The 18963-nt window shown below is 44.0% G+C and overlaps 1 protein-coding gene across 1 annotated transcript in view; it reads left to right on the top strand.

Annotated features, from left to right (window-relative positions):
- Nucleotides 1-18963, top strand: part of LOC140722851 (NACHT, LRR and PYD domains-containing protein 3-like) — a 93729-nt gene that overhangs the window by 55749 nt on the left and 19017 nt on the right. The window contains exons 9-11 of the mRNA XM_073037492.1: nucleotides 1558-1674; nucleotides 8444-8548; nucleotides 15322-15426. Coding sequence (XP_072893593.1) covers nucleotides 1558-1674; nucleotides 8444-8548; nucleotides 15322-15426 — 327 coding nt within the window. The remainder of the gene's footprint in view (nucleotides 1-1557; nucleotides 1675-8443; nucleotides 8549-15321; nucleotides 15427-18963) is intronic.

Below are 18963 nucleotides of genomic sequence, written 5' to 3'. Positions count from 1 at the left end.
GATATCTGCCTTCTGCATATTATCAGATAATCCTGATGTTACTCTGCTGTTTATCCAGACAGCTTGAATGTTGAATAACCTATCCCTGTCACGCCTAAAGGTGTCAATAGTGATGGGGATCCAGTGAACTCTGTTGTGACACAGGACACGGGTGCGTTATGGTCTCTGAACACTGCAAAGCTGAAGCAGGTCCTTTTGGGCCCCATCAAGTCAATGCTGAAGCCGTATTCTGCCTTGCCCCACTGACATTTACCTCCAGACCGATCCCATCCATGTACTTAGTCAAGCTTCTACCAACTGTTCAAATTCTGCCCGTATCATCATTTGCTCTAGAGTCTCGTTCCACACTCTCATCACACTCAGCATGAGGAAGTTCCCCACATCTACCCTTGAAACAGTTCATCAGTAATAACTGCAGGAAGAAGCTTCCTGAGAGCTGGTAACCACGGGGAGCTGGAGGTGATGGGCAATAAGACATACAAGCAGAATTAGGCTGTTCGAGCCTTGGAGATTGCTTCACCATTCCATCTTTACTGATTTATTTTCCTGCTCATCCCCATTCTCTTGCGTTCTTCCTGTATCTTTTGGTAGTCTTACTGATCCAGAACCTATCGACCTCTGCATAAGTATCCCCAGTGATCTGGCCTCCGGAGCTTTCTGCCAATGAATTCCATGGATTGATCACCCATTGACTGTAAAAAAAAAAAAAACCCAAAACAAAACAAAATCCTCCTTATCTCTCTTTCAAAAGATATCTGCCTATTCTGACTAACAGAAAAATGCATGAGGCTGCTCTTTTGTGGCAACACTCAGTGGAGTAGAGGGCATTCCCGGCGATGAAAAGGCCTGTTTCCATCACTCCTTGTTGGCTTTTCCCTTCCTGTGCATTGGTGTTTCCAGAACAGGCAGTGGTGCAACCAGTTATGATACTGTCCACTGTGTAGCTACAGAAATTTGTCAAAGTGTGAGGTGACACGCTGACTTGCAGAAGATTGAAATCATGTACGGGTGTTCTTGTGTCGTCTTTGTTAGGACTGTTCTATGCTAGACCCAGGACCAGTCTTCTGAAATTGAAATGCCAAGTATTTTGAACTTATCGGCAATCTCTACCTCCAGTCTCTTAAAGGTGACTGACGAATGTGTGAATTGAAGGGTGATTTGTAGCTGTTTGGACCATAAGACAAAGGAACAGAATTATGCAGTACAGTCCATCTGGTCTGCTCAGTCATTCCATCATGGCTGATTTAATATTCCCTCTCATCTGCATTTCCTGCTCCCCATAACCTTTGCTGTTGTTACAATTCAAGAACCAATTTTTTCTGGCAGCAGTGAAAAGAGAATAGTCTGAATGAGGGGGGGGGGGTGGAAGGGTATTTGAGGGAAGCTGTTTCGTTGAGATCGTGCACCTTGTAGATGTACTCAATGTTGGGAATGGGTTTCTTTCTCAGTGCTTGGCACTCTTCTTGGTTTATTTCTCCTGTGCTTCTCTTTTTTAATATGGATTTGCAATTTTAACAGCGCAACAGACTGATAAAATCCTCTGTGGTTCCTCAATAGCTCCAGTTGATCTCCGTTCTCCATATCCTCTTCAATCAAGAAGTAGCAATCAAGGAGAAAAAAGTGATTTGTTTCCCCCCAGGCGTCGGCGTCGGCGTCACCGTCACCGTTTTCCAGGTTGGTAGAATGAAAGTAGTTGCAGAGGAAATAATAAATGCCTTGTTGGTTATTGCAACATAATATTGTTTGACTAAATGCTCAGTGAAATGATGCCATTCGGAGTGAGCATGTTTATTGAATGATCAGTTGTATTGAAGTAACCATTGGGATTGTTTACAAATGTAGATAGTCAATCACATAGAGTGGGATTACTGGCTGTTCATTCTAAATGATGCCAACCAATGTGCCCTCCTATACTGATGCCATTTACCCGTTATTGTCTGGTATCCCTCTGCAAATTTCTTACCCATACACTTAGCCAGATACCCCTAAAATGACATTATTGTACCTGTCTCCACTAAACTTTTCTTCATCTACATCTTCACCACCCTCAACATGCAGAAGCTCCACCCCTGACCTTGAACCTATGCTGACCAGTGTTTAAGAAGCTTACTGTTCAAGTGGGCAGGGATGTGTGCATTCATATTAATAATAGCCTGTATTATTATTTTCGGTACCAGTGGATTGCAGGCGGTGTACCACCAGATACAGTGACTTCTTTCTACTTTCGTGGGTCTTTTCTCTTATTGCTTAAACCATAAAAGAGAGGGAGGGTGGGGCAGTTGCTGCACGAGTAGCGACAGCTTGCAGTGAGTTTGTGAGGAAGGATAAGCAGATGATAGAGCAATGATGCACTCGGGCAGATGGCCCGAGATATGCCTGTTTTTAAGCAAGGACTATCATAAACAAGGCGAATGATCTTAGAGCATAGATTAATATGTGGAACAATGATGCTGTGGCCATTACAGAGTCATGGATGGCTCTGGAGTAGGAATGGCTGCTGAGTATTCCTGGTTTTGGATCTTTCAAAAAGGACATGGAGGGAGGCAGAAGAGGTTGGGGTATGGCATTGCTGATCAGGAATAGTAACACAGCTACAGTAAAGGAGGAAATCGTGGATGTATTGTCTAATGAGTCATTGTGGGTGGAAGTCAGGAACAGGAAGGGGGCAATAAGTCTACTGGGTGTTTTTGATAGCCCCCCTGAATACGAGGGGTGATTGATAAGTTTGTGGCCTAATGTAGAAGGAGTCAATTTTAGAAAACCTAGCACATCTCTTTTTCAAGATATTCCCCTCCTAGATTTACACACTTGGTCCAGCAGTCGTGGAGCATACGGATCTTGGACCACCAGAAAGTCTCACGGCAGGGGTGATTGATAAGTTTGTAGCCCAAGTAGAAGGAGATGAGTTATACAGCTCTCGTTACATGCATGTGCATTTCAACTCCTTGATTATGCAGAAAGTTTGAAGTTAATATCTATCAGTTAATAACTCATCAAGGGTGATTGTAAAGTTCATGGCCTAAGGTAGAAGGAGATGAGTTGATGATGTTGTTGTTGTTGTTATTATTATTATTATTATTATTACCAGTAGCAGAAGCCAGGCAGAGCACCACCAAATGAGGTGATTTATTTCTCCTTGTGTGGGAGCTTTTTTTAAAAGCATTAGCGATGCTTTGATGAAGGTGGAGCAGTAGATGTAGTGTATATGGATTTCAGTAAGGCATTTGATAAGGTACACCATGCAAGGCTCCTTCAGAAAGTAAAGAGGTGTGGGATCCATGGAGTCCTTGCTCTGTGGATCTAGAATTGGCTTGCCTGTAAAGGCAGAGGGTGGTTGCTGGTGGTTTGTATTCTGCATGGAGGTCAGTGACCAGTGGTGTGCCTCAGTGATCTGTTCTGGAACACCTTCTCTTTTTGAATTTTATAAAAGACTTGGATGACAAAGTAAAAGGGTTGGTTAGTAAGTTTGCTGATAACACAAAAGTTGGGGGTGTTGTGGACAGTCTGGAGGGTTATCAGAGGTTACGGCGGGACATTAATAGGATACAGATTTGGTAGGTCAAATTTGAAGAAAGAATATAATATTAATATAAAGATTCTTGGCGGTGTGGAGGATCAGTGAGAACTTGGTGTCCTGTCCAGAGGACACTCAAAGCAGCTGCGCAGGTTGACTCTGTGGTTAAGAAGGCGTAAGGTTGATTGGCCTTCATCAATCGTGGAATTGAGCTTTTGGTTGAGATGTAATGTTGCAGCTGTATAGGACCCTGGTCAGACCCCACTTGGAGTACTGTGCCTCACAGCTCTGGTTGCCTCACTACAGGAATGTTGTGGAAGCCATTGAAAGGGTGCAGAGGAGGTTTACAAGGATGTTGCCTGGATTGGGGAGCATGCCTTATGAGAATAGGTTGAGTGAACTCGGCCTTTTCTTCTTGGAGTGACGGAGGATGAGAGATGACCTGATAGAGGTGTATAAGATGATGAGAGGCTTTGATCGTTTGGATAGTCAGAGGCTTTTTTCCCAGGGTTGAAACGGTTGCCACAAGAGGGCACAGGTTTAAGGTGCTGAGGAGTATGTACAGAGGAGATGCCGGGGTAAGTCTTTTAATCAGAGATTGGTGAGTGCGTGGAATGGGCTGCCGGCAACGGTGGTAGAGGTGGATATGATAGGGTCTTTTAAGATACTGTTGGACAGGTACATCGAGCTTAGAAAAATAGATGGATATGGATAAGCCTAGTAATTTCTAAGGTAGATAGATAGATAGATACTTTATTCATCCCCATGGGGAAATTCAACATTTTTTCCAATGTCCCATACACTTATTGTAGCAAAACTAATTACATCCAATACTTAACTCAGTAAAAATATGATATGCATCTAAATCACTCTCTCAAAAAGCATTAATAATAGCTTTTAAAAAGTTCTTAAGTAATTTACTTAAATACATTGAGACCTAACCCCGGCACTTTAACATATCTTACTCCTGGCGGTTGAATTGTAAAGCCGAATGGCATTGGGGAGTATTGATCTCTTCATCCTGTCTGAGGAGCATTGCATCGATAGCAACCTGTCGCTGAAACTGCTTCTCTGTCTCTGGATGGTGCTATGTAGAGGATGTTCAGGGTTTTCCATAATTGACCGTAGCCTACTCAGCGCCCTTCGCTCTGCTACCGATGTTATACTCTCCAGTACTTTGCCCACGACAGAGCCCGCCTTCCTTACCAGCTTATTAAGACGTGAGGCGTCCCTCTTCTTAATGCTGCCTCCTCAACACGCCACCGCAAAGAAGAGGGCGCTCTCCACAACTGACCTATAGAACATCTTCAGCATCTCACTACAAACATTGAATGACGCCAACCTTCTAAGAAGTACAGTCGACTCTGTGCCTTCCTGCACAAGGCGTCTGCGTTGGTAGTCCAGTCTAGCTTCTCGTCTAACTGTACTCCCAGATACTTGTAGGTCTTAACCTGCTCCACACATTCTCCATTAATGATCACTGGCTCCATATGAGGCCTAGATCTCCTAAAGTCCACCACCATCTCCTTGGACTTGGTGATATTGAGACGCAGGTAGTTTGAGTTGCACCATATCACAAAGTCCTGTATCAGTTTCCTATACTCTTCCTCCTGTCCATTCCTGACACACCCCACTATGGCCGTGTCATCAGCGAACTTCTGCACATGGTAGGGACACATTCGGCACAGCTTTGTGGGCTGAAGGGCTTGTATTGTGCTGTAGGTTTTCTGTGTTTACTATGAGGGCGGTGATGGGGTAGGGATGTGTGCAGTCACAATAATAATGCCCGTTATCCCTTTGAATACTTCCATTAGGGTGTCATTCAGTTTCCTGCTCTCCAAGGAGTTGATGATAATCCTGCACAACCACTCACTGTCAATCAGGACCTAGAGTTTGAATGCACTCTTTGAAATTGAATGAAATGTTCCTATGGCAGGGTGACCAAATCTATGGTATGGCCTCACGAACATCCAGTACTATTGGACATTATGTTCCATCACTGGAATTCGTTGATCTGGCTCTTTAGCTCTGAGGCCGCTTTCAGTGAACTATTTACCTGTACTCTTATGTCCCGCTTTTCCACAACACTCTGCAAGGCCCACCCTTTATAATGAAATTGCTACCTTCATTTGACCTACCAAAATGCAGCTTGTTGGATCCCTTTGGTTTTACGATCCAAAAGCGTAAACCTTATTGCTTAAGTTTGTTTTCATAAGTGTTCTTATGCCAAAGTCAATTGAAATAGACAAAAAAATTAAAGTGATCTCCTGGAGAAGGATAGTGATAACAGAAACATGTATACTATGTGGATGCACACAAAATGCTGGTGGAGCGCAGCAGCCCAGGCTGCATCTATAGGAAGAAGTCCAGTCGACATTTCTGGCCGAGACCCAAAACAGGGCGAAGGATCTTGCCTGAAAAGCCGACCGTACTTCCTATGGATGCTGCCCGGGTTGCTGCGTTCCACCAGCATTTTGTGTGTGTTGCTTGAATGTCCAGCATCTGCAGATTTCCTGGTGTTTGTATTCTATGTGGATAACCTATAGGATGGCAGAATCAAGTAATATGATACTTGCTACTGAACAATGTTTCCAGAAAAGGTAAAGGCAACTACAACTGAAATTGCTGGCAAATTCACTGAGTAATCATGTGCACACTGAGTGGCAACTTTATTAGTTTCACCTGTGCAGCTGCTCATTGATGTAAATATCTCATCAGCCAATCATGTGGCAGAAACTCAGTGCATAAAAGTATGCGGGCATGGTCAAGAGGTTCATTTGCTCAAACCGAAATGGATGAGCTACAGCAGAAGACGACACGTGTACCCAATAAATTAGACGCTGCATGTGGATGGTTGGTGTAGATGTGATCGGCTGAGGGGCCTGTTTCTCTGCAGCATATAGAAAACCTACAGCACAATACAGGCCCTGTGGCGCACAATGTTGTGCCAGACGTGTGCTTGCTTTAGAAATTACCTAGGGTTACCAGTGTCTCTATTTTTCGAAGCTCCATGTAGATATACGGGCGTCTCTTAAAAGACCCAATCGAGTCCCCTCCGCCACAGTCACCGGCAGCCCATTCCATGCACTCACCACTCTCTGTGTCAAAAAGAAACTTACCCTGACTTCTCCTCTGTACCTGCTTCCAAGCACCTTAAAACTGTGCCCTGCCGTGTTAGCCATTTCAGCCCTGGGAAAAAGCCTCTGACTATCCACACCATCAATGCCTCTCTTCATCTTAGACACCTCTATCAGATCAGCTCTCATACTCTATCGCTCCAAGGAGAAAAGGCCGAGTTCACTCAACCGTATCTCTTCTTTTCTGTGAATGTATACTTTGCGGACAGGTAACGAATAACTGTAGTTCACAGATCACATCACAATATCTGCCTTCTGCATATTATCAGATAATCCTGATGTTTCTCTGCTGTTTATCCAGACAGCTTGAATGTTGAATAACCTATCCCTGTCACGCCTAAAGGTGTCAATAGTGATGGGGATCCAGTGAACTCAGTTGTGACACAGGACACGGGTGCGTTATGGTCTCTGAACACTGCAGAGCTGAAGCAGGTCCTTTTGGGCCCCATCAAGTCAATGCTGAAGCCGTATTCTGCCTTGCCCCACTGACATTTACCTCCAGACCGATCCCATCCATGTACTTAGTCAAGCTTCTACCAACTGTTCAAATTCTGCCCGTATCATCATTTGCTCTAGAGTCTCGTTCCACACTCTCATCACACTCAGCATGAGGAAGTTCCCCACATCTACCCTTGAAACAGTTCATCAGTAATAACTGCAGGAAGAAGCTTCCTGAGAGCTGGTAACCACGGGGAGCTGGAGGTGATGGGCAATAAGACATACAAGCAGAATTAGGCTGTTCGAGCCTTGGAGATTGCTTCACCATTCCATCTTTACTGATTTATTTTCCTGCTCATCCCCATTCTCTTGCGTTCTTCCTGTATCTTTTGGTAGTCTTACTGATCCAGAACCTATCGACCTCTGCATAAGTATCCCCAGTGGTCTGGCCTCCGGAGCTTTCTGCCAATGAATTCCATGGATTGATCACCCATTGACTGTAAAAAAAAAAAAACCCAAAACAAAACAAAATCCTCCTTATCTCTCTTTCAAAAGATATCTGCCTATTCTGACTAACAGAAAAATGCATGAGGCTGCTCTTTTGTGGCAACACTCAGTGGAGTAGAGGGCATTCCCGGCGATGAAAAGGCCTGTTTCCATCACTCCTTGTTGGCTTTTCCCTTCCTGTGCATTGGTGTTTCCAGAACAGGCAGTGGTGCAACCAGTTATGATACTGTCCACTGTGTAGCTACAGAAATTTGTCAAAGTGTGAGGTGACACGCTGACTTGCAGAAGATTGAAATCATGTACGGGTGTTCTTGTGTCGTCTTTGTTAGGACTGTTCTATGCTAGACCCAGGACCAGTCTTCTGAAATTGAAATGCCAAGTATTTTGAACTTATCGGCAATCTCTACCTCCAGTCTCTTAAAGGTGACTGACGAATGTGTGAATTGAAGGGAGATTTGTAGCTGTTTGGACCATAAGACAAATGAACAGAATTATGCAGTACAGTCCATCTGGTCTGCTCAGTCATTCCATCATGGCTGATTTAATATTCCCTCTCATCTGCATTTCCTGCTCCCCATAACCTTTGCTGTTGTTACAATTCAAGAACCAATTTTTTCTGGCAGCAGTGAAAAGAGAATAGTCTGAATGAGGGGGGGAAGGATATTTGAGGGAAGCTGTTTCGTTGAGATCGTGCACCTTGTAGATGTACTCAATGTTGGGAATGGGTTTCTTTCTCAGTGCTTGGCACTCTTCTTGGTTTATTTCTCCTGTGCTTCTCTTTTTTAATATGGATTTGCAATTTTAACAGCGCAACAGACTGATAAAATCCTCTGTGGTTCCTCAATAGCTCCAGTTGATCTCCTTTCTCCATATCCTCTTCAATCAACAAGTAGCAATCAAGGAGAAAAAAGTGATTTGTTTCCCCCCAGTCGTCAGCGTTTCCGTTTTCCAGGTTGGTAGAATGAAAGTAGTTGCAGAGGAAATAATAAATGCCTTGTTGGTTATTGCAACATAATATTGTTTGACTAAATGCTCAGTGAAATGATGCCATTCGGAGTGAGCATGTTTATTGAATGATCAGTTGTATTGAAGTAACCATTGGGATTGTTTACAAATGTAGATAGTCAATCACATAGAGTGGGATTACTGGCTGTTCATTCTAAATGATGCCAACCAATGTGCCCTCCTATACTGATGCCATTTACCCATTATCGTCTGGTATCCCTCTGCAAATTTCTTACCCATACACTTAGCCAGATACCCCTAAAATGACATTATTGTACCTGTCTCCACTAAACTTTTCTTCATCTACATCTTCACCACCCTCAACATGCAGAAGCTCCACCCCTGACCTTGAACCTATGCTGACCAGTGTTTAAGAAGCTTACTGTTCAAGTGGGCAGGGATGTGTGCATTCATATTAATAATAGCCTGTATTATTATTTTCGGTACCAGTGGATTGCAGGCGGTGTACCACCAAAAGCAGTGACTTCTTTCTACTTTCGTGGGTCTTTTCTCTTATTGCTTAAACCATAAAAGAGAGGGAGGGTGGGGCAGTTGCTGCACGAGTAGCGACAGCTTGCAGTGAGTTTGTGAGGAAGGATAAGCAGATGATAGAGCAATGATGCACTCGGGCAGATGGCCCGAGATATGCCTGTTTTTAAGCAAGGACTATCATAAACAAGGCGAATGATCTTAGAGCATAGATTAATATGTGGAACAATGATGCTGTGGCCATTACAGAGTCATGGATGGCTCTGGAGTAGGAATGGCTGCTGAGTATTCCAGGTTTTGGATCTTTCAAAAAGGACATGGAGGGAGGCAGAAGAGGTTGGGGTATGGCATTGCTGATCAGGAATAGTAACACAGCTACAGTAAAGGAGGAAATCGTGGATGTATTGTCTAATGAGTCATTGTGGGTGGAAGTCAGGAACAGGAAGGGGGCAATAAGTCTACTGGGTGTTTTTGATAGCCCCCCTGAATACGAGGGGTGATTGATAAGTTTGTGGCCTAATGTAGAAGGAGTCAATTTTAGAAAACCTAGCACATCTCTTTTTCAAGATATTCCCCTCCTAGATTTACACACTTGGTCCAGCAGTCGTGGAGCATACGGATCTTGGACCACCAGAAAGTCTCACGGCAGGGGTGATTGATAAGTTTGTAGCCCAAGTAGAAGGAGATGAGTTATACAGCTCTCGTTACATGCATGTGCATTTCAACTCCTTGATTATGCAGAAAGTTTGAAGTTAATATCTATCAGTTAATAACTCATCAAGGGTGATTGATAAGTTCATGGCCTAAGGTAGAAGGAGATGAGTTGATGATGTTGTTGTTGTTGTTATTATTATTATTATTATTACCAGTAGCAGAAGCCAGGCAGAGCACCACCAAATGAGGTGATTTATTTCTCCTTGTGTGGGAGCTTTTTTTAAAAGCATTAGCGATGCTTTGATGAAGGTGGAGCAGTAGATGTAGTGTATATGGATTTCAGTAAGGCATTTGATAAGGTACACCATGCAAGGCTCCTTCAGAAAGTAAAGAGGTGTGGGATCCATGGAGTCCTTGCTCTGTGGATCTAGAATTGGCTTGCCTGTAAAGGCAGAGGGTGGTTGCTGGTGGTTTGTATTCTGCATGGAGGTCAGTGACCAGTGGTGTGCCTCAGTGATCTGTTCTGGAACACCTTCTCTTTTTGAATTTTATAAAAGACTTGGATGACAAAGTAAAAGGGTTGGTTAGTAAGTTTGCTGATAACACAAAAGTTGGGGGTGTTGTGGACAGTCTGGAGGGTTATCAGAGGTTACGGCGGGACATTAATAGGATACAGATTTGGTAGGTCAAATTTGAAGAAAGAATATAATATTAATATAAAGATTCTTGGCGGTGTGGAGGATCAGTGAGAACTTGGTGTCCTGTCCAGAGGACACTCAAAGCAGCTGTGCAGGTTGACTCTGTGGTTAAGAAGGCGTAAGGTTGATTGGCCTTCATCAATCGTGGAATTGAGCTTTTGGCTGAGATGTAATGTTGCAGCTGTATAGGACCCTGGTCAGACCCCACTTGGAGTACTGTGCTTCACAGCTCTGGTTGCCTCACTACAGGAATGTTGTGGAAGCCATTGAAAGGGTGCAGAGGAGGTTTACAAGGATGTTGCCTGGATTGGGGAGCATGCCTTATGAGAATAGGTTGAGTGAACTCGGCCTTTTCTTCTTGGAGTGACGGAGGATGAGAGATGACCTGATAGAGGTGTATAAGATGATGAGAGGCTTTGATCGTTTGGATAGTCAGAGGCTTTTTTCCCAGGGTTGAAACGGTTGCCAGAAGAGGGCACAGGTTTAAGGTGCTGAGGAGTATGTACAGAGGAGATGCCGGGGTAAGTCTTTTAATCAGAGATTGGTGAGTGTGTGGAATGGGCTGCCGGCAACGGTGGTAGAGGTGGATATGATAGGGTCTTTTAAGATACTGTTGGACAGGTACATCGAGCTTAGAAAAGTAGACGGATATGGATAAGCCTAGTAATTTCTAAGGTAGATAGATAGATAGATACTTTATTCATCCCCATGGGGAAATTCAACATTTTTTCCAATGTCCCATACACTTATTGTAGCAAAACTAATTACATCCAATACTTAACTCAGTAAAAATATGATATGCATCTAAATCACTCTCTCAAAAAGCATTAATAATAGCTTTTAAAAAGTTCTTAAGTAATTTACTTAAATACATTGAGACCTAACCCCGGCACTTTAACATATCTTACTCCTGGCGGTTGAATTGTAAAGCCGAATGGCATTGGGGAGTATTGATCTCTTCATCCTGTCTGAGGAGCATTGCATCGATAGCAACCTGTCGCTGAAACTGCTTCTCTGTCTCTGGATGGTGCTATGTAGAGGATGTTCAGGGTTTTCCATAATTGACCGTAGCCTACTCAGCGCCCTTCGCTCTGCTACCGATGTTATACTCTCCAGTACTTTGCCCACGACAGAGCCCGCCTTCCTTACCAGCTTATTAAGACGTGAGGCGTCCCTCTTCTTAATGCTGCCTCCTCAACACTCCACCGCAAAGAAGAGGGCGCTCTCCACAACTGACCTATAGAACATCTTCAGCATCTCACTACAAACATTGAATGACGCCAACCTTCTAAGAAGTACAGTCGACTCTGTGCCTTCCTGCACAAGGCGTCTGCGTTGGTAGTCCAGTCTAGCTTCTCGTCTAACTGTACTCCCAGATACTTGTAGGTCTTAACCTGCTCCACACATTCTCCATTAATGATCACTGGCTCCATATGAGGCCTAGATCTCCTAAAGTCCACCACCATCTCCTTGGTCTTGGTGATATTGAGACGCAGGTAGTTTGAGTTGCACCATATCACAAAGTCCTGTATCAGTTTCCTATACTCTTCCTCCTGTCCATTCCTGACACACCCCACTATGGCCGTGTCATCAGCGAACTTCTGCACATGGTAGGGACACATTCGGCACAGCATTGTGGGCTGAAGGGCTTGTATTGTGCTGTAGGTTTTCTGTGTTTACTATGAGGGCGGTGATGGGGTAGGGATGTGTGCAGTCACAATAATAATGCCCGTTATCCCTTTGAATACTTCCATTAGGGTGTCATTCAGTTTCCTGCTCTCCAAGGAGTTGATGATAATCCTGCACAACCACTCACTGTCAATCAGGACCTAGAGTTTGAATGCACTCTTTGAAATTGAATGAAATGTTCCTATGGCAGGGTGACCAAATCTATGGTATGGCCTCACGAACATCCAGTACTATTGGACATTATGTTCCATCACTGGAATTCGTTGATCTGGCTCTTTAGCTCTGAGGCCGCTTTCAGTGAACTATTTACCTGTACTCTTATGTCCCGCTTTTCCACAACACTCTGCAAGGCCCACCCTTTATAATGAAATTGCTACCTTCATTTGACCTACCAAAATGCAGCTTGTTGGATCCCTTTGGTTTTACGATCCAAAAGCGTAAACCTTATTGCTTAAGTTTGTTTTCATAAGTGTTCTTATGCCAAAGTCAATTGAAATAGACAAAAAAATTAAAGTGATCTCCTGGAGAAGGATAGTGATAACAGAAACATGTATACTATGTGGACGCACACAAAATGCTGGTGGAGCGCAGCAGCCCAGGCTGCATCTATAGGAAGAAGTCCAGTCGACATTTCTGGCCGAGACCCAAAACAGGGCGAAGGATCTTGCCTGAAAAGCCGACTGTACTTCCTATGGATGCTGCCCGGGTTGCTGCGTTCCACCAGCATTTTGTGTGTGTTGCTTGAATGTCCAGCATCTGCAGATTTCCTGGTGTTTGTATTCTATGTGGATAACCTATAGGATGGCAGAATCAAGTAATATGATACTTGCTACTGAACAATGTTTCCAGAAAAAGTAAAGGCAACTACAACTGAAATTGCTGGCAAATTCACTGAGTAATCATGTGCACACTGAGTGGCAACTTTATTAGTTTCACCTGTGCAGCTGCTCATTGATGTAAATATCTCATCAGCCAATCATGTGGCAGAAACTCAGTGCATAAAAGTATGCGGGCATGGTCAAGAGGTTCATTTGCTCAAACCGAAATGGATGAGCTACAGCAGAAGACGACACGTGTACCCAATAAATTAGACGCTGCATGTGGATGGTTGGTGTAGATGTGATCGGCTGAGGGGCCTGTTTCTCTGCAGCATATAGAAAACCTACAGCACAATACAGGCCCTGTGGCGCACAATGTTGTGCCAGACGTGTGCTTGCTTTAGAAATTACCTAGGGTTACCAGTGTCTCTATTTTTCGAAGCTCCATGTAGATATACGGGCGTCTCTTAAAAGACCCAATCGAGTCCCCTCCGCCACAGTCACCGGCAGCCCATTCCATGCACTCACCACTCTCTGTGTCAAAAAGAAACTTACCCTGACTTCTCCTCTGTACCTGCTTCCAAGCACCTTAAAACTGTGCCCTGCCGTGTTAGCCATTTCAGCCCTGGGAAAAAGCCTCTGACTATCCACACCATCAATGCCTCTCTTCATCTTAGACACCTCTATCAGATCAGCTCTCATACTCTATCGCTCCAAGGAGAAAAGGCCGAGTTCACTCAACCGTATCTCTTCTTTTCTGTGAATGTATACTTTGCGGACAGGTAACGAATAACTGTAGTTCACAGATCACATCACGATATCTGCCTTCTGCATATTATCAGATAATCCTGATGTTACTCTGCTGTTTATCCAGACAGCTTGAATGTTGAATAACCTATCCCTGTCACGCCTAAAGGTGTCAATAGTGATGGGGATCCAGTGAACTCTGTTGTGACACAGGACACGGGTGCGTTATGGTCTCTGAACACTGCAAAGCTGAAGCAGGTCCTTTTGGGCCCCATCAAGTCAATGCTGAAGCCGTATTCTGCCTTGCCCCACTGACATTTACCTCCAGACCGATCCCATCCATGTACTTAGTCAAGCTTCTACCAACTGTTCAAATTCTGCCCGTATCATCATTTGCTCTAGAGTCTCGTTCCACACTCTCATCACACTCAGCATGAGGAAGTTCCCCACATCTACCCTTGAAACAGTTCATCAGTAATAACTGCAGGAAGAAGCTTCCTGAGAGCTGGTAACCACGGGGAGCTGGAGGTGATGGGCAATAAGACATACAAGCAGAATTAGGCTGTTCGAGCCTTGGAGATTGCTTCACCATTCCATCTTTACTGATTTATTTTCCTGCTCATCCCCATTCTCTTGCGTTCTTCCTGTATCTTTTGGTAGTCTTACTGATCCAGAACCTATCGACCTCTGCATAAGTATCCCCAGTGATCTGGCCTCCGGAGCTTTCTGCCAATGAATTCCATGGATTGATCACCCATTGACTGTAAAAAAAAAAAAACCCAAAACAAAACAAAATCCTCCTTATCTCTCTTTCAAAAGATATCTGCCTATTCTGACTAACAGAAAAATGCATGAGGCTGCTCTTTTGTGGCAACACTCAGTGGAGTAGAGGGCATTCCCGGCGATGAAAAGGCCTGTTTCCATCACTCCTTGTTGGCTTTTCCCTTCCTGTGCATTGGTGTTTCCAGAACAGGCAGTGGTGCAACCAGTTATGATACTGTCCACTGTGTAGCTACAGAAATTTGTCAAAGTGTGAGGTGACACGCTGACTTGCAGAAGATTGAAATCATGTACGGGTGTTCTTGTGTCGTCTTTGTTAGGACTGTTCTATGCTAGACCCAGGACCAGTCTTCTGAAATTGAAATGCCAAGTATTTTGAACTTATCGGCAATCTCTACCTCCAGTCTCTTAAAGGTGACTGACGAATGTGTGAATTGAAGGGTGATTTGTAGCTGTTTGGACCATAAGACAAAGGAACAGAATTATGCAGTACAGTCCATCTGGTCTGCTCAGTCATTCCATCATGGCTGATTTAATATTCCCTCTCATCTGCATTTCCTGCTCCCCATAACCTTTGCTGTTGTTACAATTCAAGAACCAATTTTTTCTGGCAGCAGTGAAAAGAGAATAGTCTGAATGAGGGGGGGGGGGTGGAAGGGTATTTGAGGGAAGCTGTTTCGTTGAGATCGTGCACCTTGTAGATGTACTCAATGTTGGGAATGGGTTTCTTTCTCAGTGCTTGGCACTCTTCTTGGTTTATTTCTCCTGTGCTTCTCTTTTTTAATATGGATTTGCAATTTTAACAGCGCAACAGACTGATAAAATCCTCTGTGGTTCCTCAATAGCTCCAGTTGATCTCCGTTCTCCATATCCTCTTCAATCAAGAAGTAGCAATCAAGGAGAAAAAAGTGATTTGTTTCCCCCCAGGCGTCGGCGTCTCCGTTTTCCAGGTTGGTAGAATGAAAGTAGTTGCAGAGGAAATAATAAATGCCTTGTTGGTTATTGCAACATAATATTGTTTGACTAAATGCTCAGTGAAATGATGCCATTCGGAGTGAGCATGTTTATTGAATGATCAGTTGTATTGAAGTAACCATTGGGATTGTTTACAAATGTAGATAGTCAATCACATAGAGTGGGATTACTGGCTGTTCATTCTAAATGATGCCAACCAATGTGCCCTCCTATGCTGATGCCATTTACCCGTTATCGTCTGGTATCCCTCTGCAAATTTCTTACCCATACACTTAGCCAGATACCCCTAAAATGACATTATTGTACCTGTCTCCACTAAACTTTTCTTCATCTACATCTTCACCACCCTCAACATGCAGAAGCTCCACCCCCGACAAACCTATGCTGACCAGTGTTTAAGAAGCTTACTGTTCAAGTGGGCAGGGATGTGTGCATTCATATTAATAATAGCCTGTATTATTATTTTCGGTACCAGTGGAATGCAGGCGGTGTACCACCAGATACAGTGACTTCTTTCTACTTTCGTGGGTCTTTTCTCTTATTGCTTAAACCATAAAAGAGAGGGAGGGTGGGGCAGTTGCTGCACGAGTAGCGACAGCTTGCAGTGAGTTTGTGAGGAAGGATAAGCAGATGATAGAGCAATGATGCACTCGGGCAGATGGCCCGAGATATGCCTGTTTTTAAGCAAGGACTATCATAAACAAGGCGAATGATCTTAGAGCATAGATTAATATGTGGAACAATGATGCTGTGGCCATTACAGAGTCATGGATGGCTCTGGAGTAGGAATGGCTGCTGAGTATTCCAGGTTTTGGATCTTTCAAAAAGGACATGGAGGGAGGCAGAAGAGGTTGGGGTATGGTATTGCTGATCAGGAATAGTAACACAGCTACAGTAAAGGAGGAAATCGTGGATGTATTGTCTAATGAGTCATTGTGGGTGGAAGTCAGGAACAGGAAGGGGGCAATAAGTCTACTGGGTGTTTTTGATAGACCCCCTGAATACGAGGGGCAATTGATAGGTTTGTGGCCTAATGTAGAAGGAGTCAAGTTTAGAAAACCTAGCACATCTATTTTTCAACATAATCCCCTCCTAGATTTACACACTTGGTCCAGCAGTCGTGGAGCATACGGATCTTGGACCACCAGAAAGTCTCACGGCAGGGGTGATTGATAAGTTTGTAGCCCAAGTAGAAGGAGATGAGTTATACAGCTCTCGTTACATGCATGTGCAGTTCAACTCCGTGATTATGCAGAAAGTTTGAAGTTAATATCTTTCAGTTAATAACTCATCAAGGGTGATTGATAAGTTCATGGCCTAAGGTAGAAGGAGATGAGTTGATGATGTTGTTGTTGTTGTTGTTATTATTATTATTATTACCAGTAGCAGAAGCCAGGCAGAGCACCACCAAATGAGGTGATTTATTTCTCCTTGTGTGGGAGCTTTTTTTAAAAGCATTAGCGATGCTTTGATGAAGGTGGAGCAGTAGATGTAGTGTATATGGATTTCAGTAAGGCATTTGATAAGGTACACCATGCAAGGCTCCTTCAGAAAGTAAAGAGGTGTGGGATCCATGGAGTCCTTGCTTTGTGGATCTAGAATTGGCTTGCCTGTAAAGGCAGAGTGTGGTTGCTGGTGGTTTGTATTCTGCATGGAGGTCGGAGACCAGTGGTGTGCCTCAGGGATCTGTTCTGGAACACCTTCTCTTTGTGAATTTTGTAAAAGACTTGGATGACAAAGTAAAAGGGTTGGTTAGTAAGTTTGCTGATAACACAAAAGTTGGGGGTGTTGTGCACAGTCTGGAGGGTTATCAGAGGTTACGGCGGGACATTAATAGGATACAGATTTGGTAGGTCAAATTTGAAGAAAGAATATAATATTAATATAAAGATTCTTGGCGGTGTGGAGGATCAGTGAGAACTTGGTGTCCTGTCCAGAGGACACTCAAAGCAGCTGCGCAGGTTGACTCTGTGGTTAAGAAGGCGTAAGGTTGATTGGCCTTCATCAATCGTGGAATTGAGCTTTTGGCTGAGATGTAATGTTGCAGCTGTATAGGACCCTGGTCAGACCCCACTTGGAGTACTGTGCTTCACAGCTCTGGTTGCCTCACTACAGGAATGTTGTGGAAGCCATTGAAAGGGTGCAGAGGAGGTTTACAAGGATGTTGCCTGGATTGGGGAGCATGCCTTATGAGAATAGGTTGAGTGAACTCGGCCTTTTCTTCTTGGAGTGATGGAGGATGAGAGATGACCTGATAGAGGTGTATAAGATGATGAGAGGATTTGATCGTTTGTATAGTCAGAGGCTTTTTTCCCAGGGTTGAAATGGTTGCCACAAGAGGGCACAGGTTTAAGGTGCTGAGGAGTATGTACAGAGGAGATGCCGGGCTAAGTCTTTTAATCAGAGATTGGTGAGTGCGTAGAATGGGCTGCCGGCAACGGTGGTAGAGGTGGATATGATAGGGTCTTTTAAGATACTGTTGGACAGGTACATCGAGCTTAGAAAAGTAGACGGATATGGATAAGCCTAGTAATTTCTAAGGTAGGTAGATAGATACTTTATTCATCCCCATGGGGAAATTGAACATTTTTTCCAATGTCCCATACACTTATTGTAGCAAAACTAATTACATCTAATACTTAACAGTAAAAATATGATATGCATCTAAATCACTCTCTCAAAAAGCATTAATAATAGCTTTTAAAAAGTTCTTAAGTAGTTTACTTAAATACATTGAGTCATAACCCCGGCACTTTAACGTATCTTACTCCTGGCGGTTGAATTGTAAAGCCGAATGGCATTGGGGAGTATTGATCTCTTCATCCTGTCTGAGGAGCATTGCATCGATAGCAACCTGTCGCTGAAACTGCTTCTCTGTCTCTGGATGGTGCTCTGTAGAGGATGTTCAGGGTTTTCCATAATTGACCGTAGCCTACTCAGCGCCCTTCGCTCTGCTACCGATGTTATACTCTCCAGTACTTTGCCCACGACAGAGCCCGCCTTCCTTACCAGCTTATTAAGACGTGAGGCGTCCCTCTTCTTAATGCTGCCTCCCCAACACGCCACCACAAAGAAGAGGGCGCTCTCCACAACTGACCTATAGAACATCTTCAGCATCTCACTACAAACATTGAATGACGCCAACCTTCTAAGGAAGTACAGTCGACTCTGTGCCTTCCTGCACAAGGCATCTGTGTTGGTAGTCCAGTCTAGCTTCTCGTCTAACTGTACTCCCAGATACTTGTAGGTCTTAACCTGCTCCACGCATTCTCCATTAATGATCACTGGCTCCATATGAGGCCTAGATCTCCTAAAGTCCACCACCATCTCCTTGGTCTTGGTGATATTGAGACGCAGGTAGTTTGAGTTGCACCATATCACAAAGTCCTGTATCAGTTTCCTATACTCTTCCTCCTGTCCATTCCTGACACACCCCACTATGGCCGTGTCATCAGCGAACTTCTGCACATGGTAGGGACACATTCGGCACAGCTTTGTGTGCTGAAGGGCTT

Source organism: Hemitrygon akajei, unplaced genomic scaffold (genome assembly GCF_048418815.1).
Source record: "Hemitrygon akajei unplaced genomic scaffold, sHemAka1.3 Scf000091, whole genome shotgun sequence".
Taxonomy (NCBI): domain Eukaryota; kingdom Metazoa; phylum Chordata; class Chondrichthyes; order Myliobatiformes; family Dasyatidae; genus Hemitrygon; species Hemitrygon akajei.
Note: the sequence above shows the minus strand (reverse complement) of the source record. Positions and strands in the feature narration are given on the sequence as shown.